This window comes from Ochlerotatus camptorhynchus, unplaced genomic scaffold, assembly GCF_037179485.1.
Source record: "Ochlerotatus camptorhynchus isolate MF236.1 unplaced genomic scaffold, CSIRO-AGI_Acam_v1.1 ptg000576l, whole genome shotgun sequence".
In the NCBI taxonomy this organism is placed as follows: Eukaryota; Metazoa; Arthropoda; class Insecta; order Diptera; family Culicidae; genus Ochlerotatus; species Ochlerotatus camptorhynchus.
In genome coordinates, this window is record NW_027041057.1 from 134,267 (window position 1) to 146,347 (window position 12,081).

The 12,081-nt window shown below is 37.8% G+C and overlaps 1 protein-coding gene across 21 annotated transcripts in view; it reads right to left on the reverse strand.

The window, feature by feature from the left end:
- Positions 1-12,081, reverse strand: part of ens (ensconsin) — a 358,571-nt gene that overhangs the window by 30,184 nt on the left and 316,306 nt on the right. For 16 of the 21 annotated variants that reach the window (XR_010518758.1, XM_065236812.1, XM_065236810.1 and 13 more), the window contains 3 exons: positions 8,968-9,361; positions 8,769-8,899; positions 2,675-2,845 (listed from right to left, as the gene is read on the reverse strand). Coding sequence is in view for 20 of the 21 variants with exons in the window: in XM_065236812.1 (XP_065092884.1) it covers positions 2,675-2,845; positions 8,769-8,899; positions 8,968-9,361 (696 nt within the window). In the remaining variant the exon portion in view is untranslated. The remainder of the gene's footprint in view (positions 1-2,674; positions 2,846-8,768; positions 8,900-8,967; positions 9,362-12,081) is intronic. The other 5 variants (XM_065236806.1, XM_065236803.1, XM_065236821.1 and 2 more) reach the window with 1 other exon arrangement.

The following is a 12,081-nucleotide window of genomic DNA, read 5'->3' on the forward strand; positions in this document are numbered from 1 at the left end:
AGGACAACAGACAAAAAGCTGCAAATTTCGGGTTTGCGGGAGTATGTTTGAGGAGAATGTGATCGAATGTGGAAGAACGATTTGATCGGGGGCGGGCAAAAATGGGTGCGGTGACTTATGGGATCGGGCACGAGACATTCAAAAGAGAGCAATCGATGAACGTTAATCGCGAGCGTTTATGCGAGATTAAACGAAATGTGTAGCACTAGCACATGCGCGCGATAGGAGATTCTGCGAGCTTTCGATGTTTGATGTTTGGAAACCATGCACAGGAATTTGAAGGGGAAGCGGATTTGTTTTGACTTATGTGAAACGATAAGAGCAACAATGCGTTTTAGCTAGTTGAATGTAGTACTAGAATGATACCTATCGAACACTGACAGACAGCTAATCAATTTACTAGAAGCATAGACTTCTCCCACGTTTGCTGAATGCTCAAGTGTGAGTGCAAGAATGGGTTCAGCTCTCGTACACGGTTTTTCTTTTTTGAGAGAAGTCTATAGACAGATTTAACAATTGATTTTTTTAAGAAATTACAAATCTGCTTTGAGTAGACATGGGCCTGTTACAAATATGTACTAGTACACAACCTTATGACCTTATGAAATCATCAAAAAAAATTATCAGGTATTCTGAAACATTCTCAGAAGAGATTCTGGAAGAATCCTAGAAGGAATTTGTGGAAGAATACTATGCAGAAGAATTTGAAATGAATTTCTTCAATAATTCCGAACGGGGTTATTTTGGTACACTGGCAGAATTTTGGAGGATTCAAGTTGAGATTCTGAATTTGTCCTAGGAGGCATTGTGGAAAATTCCAATATAGGATTCTGAAAGAATATCATGTACACACTTGAAAATACCTAATCTTACACGTGACAGTATCCATCTTTGACATAAAGGATGAGGCGTAAACAAACATGTCATGTAAAATTAAGTGCTCTGAGACTGAACAAGTTCGGAAGTACGATTGATTGAGCTGAATTTTACGTCTATTATGATTCAATTTTATGTCAAAATTGACGCTCGTATATGTCAGTCTCAGAGCACCTAAATTTAAATCAAATCTAAATCTAAGTGTGTATGATTCTAGGACAATTCTCAACGAATTTATTTATGAATCCCAACTGGATCTCACAGGCGAGACTCTGGAGAAATCCAAGGTGAGATTTTGTGGTAGCCAACGCAATTTCATGCGATTCTGAGTAATCTCAGATTTTATTCAGGTGAAAACAGAATCTTAACCAGAGTTAATTGAGAATCCCAGGCGAAATTCTGAAGAATTTCATGATTAGAATCCCAGCCAGAATTGTGAAAGAATCCTATACGGAATTATGAGGCAAAATTCTGGAAGAATTCTAGACAGGATTCTAGGGAAAGTCCAAACAAATTTATTTACGAATCCCAACCGGAATGGTTTGAATCTCACAGGTTTGATTTTGAAATAGTCGAAGATGAGAGTTTGAGGAATCCAAGATGAGATTCTGGGTAATCTCAGTTTTCTTTCTGGTCGAATTTCTGGTGGAATTTTATGTGGAATTGTGAATGAATTCCAGGAATAATCTCGGATGAACCCTATCCGGAATGCTACCGTAGTCCCATGCGGGAATTTAGAAGAAAACTAAGTAGGATTACACTAGTTTACAGCAGAACCTCAGATTTAATTCAGGGAAAATACCAGACGGCATTCTGGATGAATCGGACGGAATTATGAATGAACCTCAAGTGGATTTCCGGATTATAATGACCCTTGCCATTGTATTTGACGGATTCTCATCAGTTATATAGCATATAGACCCCTGAAAATGATTACACTAGTACTTCACATATGTTCAATTGTTTTTCTTTTGATTATATTACAATTCGTAATATCATTCTAGTACTACATTTTATGGCGATTACAATCAATGATCTAGAACTTAATTTATTTCGGAAAAATGTTGATTAGGATCAGACAACGACGATGCAATTCCTGCACCTGAATGACCTGACTTTGAGCAATTATCGATAAAAAATTTAAAAAAAGGAAAATGTATAAGAAGAATGTATAGGAAGTACAAACAATTGAGATGTAAACAATGTTCAAGCATAGAATAAAGCAGAAGAGAAAGCAAGTAAAACATTGGAAAAGTCAAACAGATCGGACAGAAGAAGTAAGTAAAATCCACACATTGACAACAAACAATGAAAAAAGCAAAATTCGAAAGCGAGTAATATTCAGCGGCAGCAGCTTATGCGACAAACGTCCGGGGGGGGAGAAAAAAAGAGCAGAAAAGTATAGAAAGACATGAAACAACAATGGTACACATGTGACGCCATTCCATTCCAGTAAATGTGGACACACAGCACGGGCGCGTTTTTATTTTTTTCAATCTGCATCTCTTCAAGAAGACGAAAATATGTTCAGAACCAAAATGGAGCGAAAAGATTTACAAGTTAAAATGAATGAGTCGAATCCGAGTTTAAAAGAAAAAAATGAACTGCAACAAACGACAAACGGAATTAGTAATTAGAAGAAAACTGAAAATCGGTGTGTAAACAGAAAAAAAAACACAAAACGTCAAAATTTGGTTGGTGTTGCAGTAGTAGAATGGAAGTAAAAAGAAAACGTAAGCAAAAGGGAGAAATAGTTCCGCCCTTTTGCCTAGTGTTCCATGGCGATGGACGGGATTACCCTTTCTCGTGGCGGCTGCCACAGCGGCCGCCGCCGCTCTCTCCGCCCTGGACGGTGGCTCGTCGATGTTGATACTGGAGCCGGCCAGCGAGAGGGTCAACTTCTTGGGACACTCACTGGTGCTGGCCCAGTTGAACACCTCGTACATGGAGCTGGACATTCGTCTCATGTCTGCAACGTGGGTGTATAACGGTCGTGGTGGTTTTGGTGGATTTGGGGTGTCGTGGTGGGTGGGTGCAAATATCCGAGGAGCGCGGCGCGGGTGCCAAGTGCAAACGCGCGGGGCCGGAATTGTGCCGGTAGTGTTCAGTGTGTGTTGGTTTTTTTTTTCGCCGGTTAATTACACGGTTCATTAGCACAGATTTGATTCGAAAATAGATTCGGGGGAAAGAGAAAGAGAGAGAGAGATGAAGAAAATAGAATAAGCCAATTTATGAGAACAGGGTTCAATTTTCGTTTGGCAGAGATTAACACATGTAAAACACAAATAATCCAGGTTATACAAGGCACCAACGGAACGGAAGGGAACGAAGATACGGCTGTTGTATTCTAAGGCTGACAGGGCTACTGGTAGAGAAAAGGGGTTATTATTGACAAACTGAACTCGATATGGATGAAGTGACGGAAGGGTTTTAAAGGTAAACAAAAATGGAATCTATGATGATACAAAACTCATTCGGTAGGTAATGCAGATTGATGATTTGCTAAATTAATTACTAAATAAACGGATTCACTTCATGGGTTGACCTGGATAAAAATTTCGCTACTAGTAGCCGAAAGGTGTAGTACTTTATCTATTAGAGCCTATTGGAAAACAAATTTATGTGAGCTAGTTTTAAATGAGATAGACTAGTGGTAATCGATCAAAATACACAAACACATTTCTTTTTTCAAGTCATTATTTAGTTCTAGAACGCAATGGTGATATAACAGGATAAATTGTTCAGAGTTTTAATCCTCTAACTCTCGTAAATATTTATTTACGTAAATTTGGACGATTTCGATTACATTTTGGCATTCATAAGGTAATAAGCGCAATCCATAATGGCCCAGATTTTGGTTTTCATCCAACGGTTTGCAAGGCTACATACTAAAAAAGTCATTTAAAACGCAAAAACACGCCAAAATATTCGTAAAATCTCAAAACACCTTACAGGGTTTTCAAATACGCCAAGATAACATTGAAACGTCAAAACGGCTTGATATATAACCCCCAAAATAATCTTGGAAACTGTCAAATTGACCTAACAGACTTCAAAACGGCCTTAGAAATGCCAAAAATGTTCTAAAAAATACCAAATTGGGAGCTTAGATTAGCTTACAAACAGTTCCATAGAATTCTGTTGGTTGGTTGTAGTTCAGGATAAAACTCCTTTCAGACCTTCATAAATAAAAAAAAAAAAAAAAATCAAGTGATTTGGTATTATTGTTCAAAAGTTACAGCTGTTTATATGTGATGCAATTTCATCGTATGGACACTCTTGATTTCCGGGGAATTGAATATTTATAGTATCATCTTTGGCAGATATCAGGAAGGGGCCCATTTTGCCAAATTTCCCCTCAATCTGTAAAAACCAAATAAATTGAACATAAAAATTCAATTGCCGCCCCTAATATTGAGCTCACATGTACCTAACTACTGTAAACATATCTGAGAAATTGAGCGGTGCTCATTTGAGACCTATGGTAGTGACTCTGTTTGGCCTATTGCCCAACAAAACTGTGAAAACTACATTCAATCAAAGTGTTTGTTTGTTACTTCATACGTGAAGTTTGCGATTACAGACTCCCAATGCTATACTAATATCAACATGAAGCTCTAGTGCGATAATTTAGTAGCTAGAGAAAGTTTTGAAGCGAATAGTTGATAGCTGAAATCGAGCGACATTACTTATCAAATACGCACTCCATTGTCTAGTTCAGGGAAGGAAATACCTCAAATTCCCCTTATCCATCAAGTGAGCTAAGAAAAGTGCACACTTGATTAGTATTATCGCATTATTGGCCCTTCGCTCAACTTCAACTTCTGTTCAAATTTCACACTGCCGTATTCTAACGGAACTATCAATCTATCCGCTTCAAAACTTTCTCTAGCTAATAAATTATCGCATTAAAGCTTCATGTTGATATTAGTACAGCGTTTCCTCCCAACAGCGCGAAACGAACATGGAAAATATCACGCTTAGAACGACAGCCTGGCTGTACATTTCCTCGCCTTGCTTTGCTCACTTCCTTTCAATGAAAGCAGGGTCGGTTTTCGAGTTGAAAAGCAGCCTCAAATTGGCTTTCAATTCCTTTCACCGACACTCAGTGACCTGCTCATTCAATTTATGTATGCACCATTTTCGTTACTTTTTTAAGATAATTATGTGGAGGGAAGATAAATTAAACATAGTACGTGTAATCTTCAAATATTTACACGTGCAAAATGCATTAACTATATATTGTCATTCCTGTCATATAAGACGTGAAACTCCGATTGAAAACATCCATGAGAGACTAGCTAATCGAAGTCAAGGGCTCTTGTTCACTTCACCGAAGCTCGAAAGGAACACGGGTGAAAGAGAGACAAACGAAAGAAAATTTGTTTGTAGACACCGACAGAGTTGCTAGAATAATGCGAAGCTACATGACTGCAACACCAAATTAATACTAGCAGTCTCTTCGTCGCATTGATTGTTTCGATTAAAGCTGATTTTTTTCGATTAAAGTTGATCCTAACACTCAATGTGAAGGAGCCTGAAATTGCATCCACGATCTGCTGCTCAGTATACAAAACCGGTCTCTCTAACGCGACTGAGTCCCTTATATTACAATAAATCTCTGCGATCATTTTTCAACCAAGACTTTTTCAAAATCCGGCATCAGAAATATGTATTATTCTCTTTCTAAAATAACAGAATCATGATTTTTTTTCTGAAAAAAACAAGCAGGAAAAATGTTTCCAAATCCGGAATATTGAATTCGCTTAAACATCCGACATATCGAATATTCCTCTGATTTCTAGATCTTAAACATGAATTAATGTTAGAAATAAGGTTGCAAATACTCATTTCGCATAAAAATATTTTTCTCGGAATAATTAAATCAATAGACATTAAGGTTGCAATCAGTGATTTTATGATCGCTGAGTGAGTGAGAGAAAATTTATAAAATCGCTGATTGCGACTCTTACGAAGCAAAATTGACAGGTTTTGGGTGTCAAACACATACTATGGAACGACTTCTTGTATCTTACAATTGAAAAATATCACCATAACATCTAATGATTTAATAATTCCGAAAACTATGTTTATATATGACATGAATATTTGCAACCTTGGTTAGGAACAAGTGTCCAATATCTTGAAAAATATTCAGAGTACCAGAATGCTAAAATATGTAATTGCAAGTCTGGGATATGTGTTTGTCCAAACCCGGCATATGTAAAGATATTCTAAGTATGAGGTGTCGCAAACAGAACATTTTAGAATTTTCTTAGGTCAGGGTCTTGCAAAAATATCTTGGTCTAAAATCTCGCATTGCTATTCAAATGCTGAATTCTCTTGGTCCAGGGTTTTCCTGCGATTATATTGAAGCTATTCTGAAGCAGTCCTTTGATGTTTTTGATAAAAATTTCTGTTAGGAAACATTTCGACTGCCTCTTAACATGGAACTGTGATATAGAAATTATTTTGCTCCAGTTCTGAGGAAAAGTGTTCACCAATTTTCAATAAGTAAAATTAAAAAAAAAACGATAGAAAATAGATTGAACTTCAAGTTATCCCAGAATATTTGCGCTACATTGTCTCCTATACTGCCTATAATCGCATGGGACTGATATATGGATAAAGTAGACATTGAGATAATGGCAGTCAAAGTTACGAAATGCAATTACCTTTAAACTATTTGAAAAATCATAGTACATTTATTATTATTTTTTTTTCAAGTTGGATGTTATGTAATAAAGGGTGATACGGTCAAAATTTGGTCAATATCAACTTGACGTATTTCTTTCAATTTTGCATTTAAAAAACCTGAACACCCCTCATTTTGAAGGTGTGTGTGTGTAGAATGTTGCTCCTATTTTGATTTTGGAATTCACTCTTCAGTTGTCAAAATGCCGTCCAAGCAAGAAGAGCAGCGTATCAAAATTTTGCTCGCGCATCGCAAAAATCCGAGCTACTCGCACGCAAAGTTGGCAAAATCGCTAAAAGTTGCCAAATCAACCGTTACAAATGTAATTAAAGTGTTTGGGGAACGTTTGTCGACAGCCAGGAAGTCTTGATCGGGGGGAAATCGAAAACCGGAAGCCGCTGAGACGACAAAGAGAGTTGCCGGTAGTTTCAAGCGAAACCCTAACCTCTCTCTCCGAGATGCCGCAAATAAGCTGGGTGTATCGTCTACAACCGTGCATCGAGCCAAAAAACGAGCCAAAAAAAAGTGAATAAGGATCTACGTCCTGAACCGCTTGGATAACAATAATGTGTCTCAGAATGCAAGAAATTACACTTTCTGTTACCAGGTGAATCTTTGTCATTGACGAAAAAATGAATGAGATTTTGACAAAGATTTTTTTGAGGATCAAGTCTATCATTGACTATGTGAAAAACAATTTTGTCAATATCGTGCAAAAGTCTGTCAATGACAATGACAAATCTCAGCACTGTTCCCAAGGACAAGAACCCTCCCAACACGCCAGAGCTCCGCCCAATTGAGAAATACTGGGCTATTGTCAAGCGGAACCTAAAGAAGACCAAAAAAACTGCTAAGGGCGAGCAGCAGTTCAAGGCAAACTGGCTTTCTGCGGCGAAGAAGGTGGACAAGGTGGCTGTACAAAATCTGATGGCAGGAGTCAAGCGTAAGGCCCGGCAATTCGGATTTGGAAAAGCGGAAGCCTAACTGAATATTTTTCCTGAATTTTATACTAATTGAACTTGAAAAAGAAATTTAATTTGATTTTTTAAATAAACGATTTCACCGATTTACACGTGTTTTCCCTTGACCAAATTTTGACCGTATCACCCTTTATCAGCGAAAAGTAAGGCAACTCAAAAAGCAGAACTGAAACTTGACCTCTGGACGATACAGTTTTAGGATATGCGATTACTTTGCTTGATGGGACAAACTGACTTGATGTTTTCACATTTTTCATTATAAAAACCGAATAGAAACACATAATATGAAAGTAGATGCCAATTGCCAAATATATGTCAGTTCTTTACTGGTAGGAACAGGTTTTCAGCTGTTCACTTTACTAGGAACTCGGGACCCTAAAAAGTAATCCTAGAAACTATAATTCATGGCGTCACAAAGCCAAAGCGTCATATTTTCAACAGAGCAAGTAGAATTCGAAAGCGCCGCACCATTCATTTCGTTTCCCTATTCATACACTTTCATCCCACAGTAAACGTACAAAAGAGCAAACAAAAAACAATCGTTCGCTCACGCAGAAGCGATCCTCCACCCATTGTTTTCGCTCACTCTCTCCGACGACGAACACATGGCTCACATAGCTAAAATTGATTGATTGGTCAGTCAGAATTTGTGTATTTGATGAGCCAAAATTGACACAAACTCGGGAATCAGCAGCACTAGTTTTAAGCAAAGCTTGAAACAAACGTGTTTGTGTTTTTTGTCGATTACCAACGACTTTTCGAACCTTAATATTCTATCACATATAATCGTTGGCTTACACTGGAACAAACTTTACTAGATCAAACAATCAAACGTTAGCTATCGTATCGTTCTAAAAACGAAACTCTTACGATACATACGGGGTGTGACGAGCTGTGTACTAACGATAAAACCAACGATAACTAAAGTTAAACATAAACATAAGCGAACTAAACTAAAGGAAAACTATAGGGCTAGAAGGAAAACCAAAGGACATCATCACGGAAGACATTTGCGACATTGCGCCTTTTTTGTTTTGTTTTGGAAGCTCAGGAAACCACTGATTCTACTTTTACCACGGTATGCCGCGCGCCTTGTGTAGAAAGGAAGACGACTCAATAACAACAACAAACGACGACGATATTCATGAACAACTCTGATTGGGTGTGTGGGTGTACGTGAAATACCACACGCACAAGCACAAACAAAAATAACCTACCGTCGGTCGATCGGTCTAGACCGCTAGCGGAGGTAGCACGTTTCTTGGAGCTGCCGTCGGTCAGTTCCCGTTCGGAACTTCGACGCGTCAGTGGTGCCCCCGTGTACGCCACATTCGTGATGGATGTTGCTCTTCAAATGAAAAAGGAAGAATGGTTGATCATTAGGATCGATTCGTAAGAACTTGGCCTAGGACGTACCTCCGGTTGGACCAGAACGAGCTGCACATTCCGCTGTCGGTGGTGTCGATCATTCGCGGCGTCGACGAACCGAACGCGAACTGTATCGAGCTGCGTTCGTTGCGTCGCTTTGCGTCCATCCGCATGTCCCGTGCCTGGTTCTTCTGCAGGATGTACTGTCGCCGTTCGTTGTCCGCCTCCTGTATCGCACGCCGTCGCTCCTCAACCTGTGAGCGTCGGTCGTTCTCTCTCCGTCGGAGGTCCTCCATCCGGCGGCGTCGTTCCTCTTCCTTTTGTTCACGGAATTTCTGCGCTGCCAGTGCTTGTGCCTTCAGTTCCTCTAGTTTTCGCTGTCGTTCCTCATTCTGGCGCTCTTTCATCTGCTTTATTCGCTCCTCACGTTCTTTCTGCAGGTCTGCGGGGTAAAGAAGAGGAAGAAGGGGAATGTGATTAATTTCCTATTGTTTTACAAATTAACGGTGCGCACAGAGAATAAAAAAAACATCATTTATGCTGTTGTTGCGGTTTTCAAAGGTTATTACAGTGGGACGTCAATAACTTGTATTCTAAGGGTATTAGTTTTATGCTTTTTAACAAAAAAATTAGAAATCTTAGAACAGCTTTGCTGGATATTACAAATTTCAATGTGCTACTCTAAATTAGTAGAACTATTCAGTCTTTGGATAAGACAGAAGACAGCATATCAAGAAGACTGGTCACTCCCACGCTGTCTTATAGCAACACGAAAAAAAAAACAGACAAACTCTCACTATGTTCTCACTATCCCAGTTTTTTTCTGAAATTTCTTGGAACTTATTTAAGTTCTCGAAATTTTCATGTCATGAAAACGATGTAATTATTATAGTTCTATGATTTCCACTAAAATTCCAAGATTTTTCTAAAGTTGATTAAATTTTCGACACTAATTCATAACTTCTTCAATAGTCTTAGACTTTCCTGATATTATTATAACTGTCAATTTTTTTAAATTTCCTTATAGCTCTCTAGACTGCTCTGAATTTTTCAGTATTTTTTTATAAGAACCCGTAATTTTACTGAAATTAATTAGATTGCTTAAGTTTTATAAACTTTATAAACGGTCACGGAACTTTGCCATAAATCACCAATTTTCCTTGAACTTATCTGGTCATCCCTGAAGTTTTCTATGCTTACCTGATTGAAGTTCTCTAAATTTGTTTAATGTTCCGGATATATATACATTCATAATTCCCTAACACTCTGAAGTTTAAGGATTAATCATAGAATTCTTGGAATGTCCCGTAATTCCACGGAACTCCTTGCAAGTCGCTGCAAATTTCCTTAAGTTAATGGGATTGTTCTGAAGTTATCTGATCGTCCTCCAAGTACTCGGAACTTTGCTGAACATCATGAAACTATCAAAAAATACGTAAATTTCTTAGAAGTTCTCCGGAAATTCTTGAAAATATCAGTGCTTGCTAAAAGTTCTCGCATTTTGTTTGGATTTGAATGGATTAATGGAACCTCGTTTCTTGAAGTTCTTGAAACATCCATGATATAACACCCTTAAAATACTCTCACATGTTCCGAATATTCATATAATTTTCGTTGCATTTCAGAAATTCTCTCGGAGCTTTACTGAAGTTTCCGGGAAATTCCCTGAGTTTCTCGAATCTTGTTTAAGGTTTCTACAATTTCCTAAAAATTATTTGAACTGCACTTTGATTATCTGATCTGTCTTGATGTTCTCGGAACTTCCCTGACGCTTTCAATTTTATTGAACATCTAGGTTTTGTTCTGGAGAATTGCGGTAGCCAAGGAGTGAAGGATGATTGGTGAGACCGATCTGTATTTTTATATTGTTTATCTCAAATTACAAATATTTTTCACAGAATATATTCAATCCTTTCCTTTCTGTTTTTCCTTTTCAGAAAGCGAGTAATGGCGCTAAGCCATAAAAGGTTAGTGCTCATGTCTCGACCGAGCATCTCATAACCTTTCTAGACTGGATGCTCCCAACGAACAATCAATCATAAATTACTAAAAACGGAATGTACGGTACGAGCACGGTACATCCATTCATCGGATTCTGACGTTTTATGTTTAAATCTTCGCGTGGATGTTGTCTGAATCATATGAATCATATTGCCCCTTAACTACTGCACAGTAGGCCTGGCCGCTTTAGTATGTGTGACGCATCTTCGATATGAACCATATATCAAATAGAAAAGAAAGATGATGGGGGTATGCCCATAATTTTCTAGGAAGAACTGGCTGTGTTGGGGTTAGATTAAATTAGCAAACTTTACGTAGGATTACGTCTTTCGGCAACATATTGGGGGTGCAATTTCAAAAAACCAAAATCGATCGCATTACGAAAAGTGGTCAGGTTTTGACCACATATAACTCTGTCAATAGCGGATGGATTTTAATTCTAATCAAACCAATCAATTGGGTATTTTTCTAAGAATCTGCTAAAATGAACACTTTATTAATTTTCAATAGGTCACTATTGAAAATTACAAAAATGTTCAACTGTTTCAATGGTGATCAAAATTATTACCGATTGCCTGCAAAAAGCGCTTTCCCTAACACAGGTTTCAAAATCGAATTCTATCCAGTCTCACCGAACGGTGTTTATTCAATCACCTCGTATGGTAATATTCTCCAGTACACAACGAAGCATTAACCAACCATGTCGACAAAAGGGTTCTTTTCAGGACCACCATAAATGATTTTTGTTCAAGAGTAAATTTTATTTTATTTTTTAATTAGGCTAGTTCTCAAACTATTGATATAACCTATTTTTTATTTTATTTTTGAAATTAAGAACGTATGTTCTTGAGCAAAGTTGCAGCTGAGATGATTTCAAGCTAGTTTGCTGAAGAAACATCTTTTACCGTTTTCAGAGAATTCCAGAGAAATCTAGAGCAATTAAAAGTGATTTTTAAGTAAATTTCCAATGAATTCTGAATAGCATTCCAGGAAGATTCACAAGAATGTTCCAAGAGAATTTCTAGAAGAGTTCTAAGACAACCGATTTCTCAGAATAGTTCCAAGGAAATTCTAAGAGATTCTCTGTAGGGAGTTTAAGAAGGGTTTCAAGAGAATTCTGAGAAAACAATCCCTTGGAATTCTTATAGGAATTCTAAGATA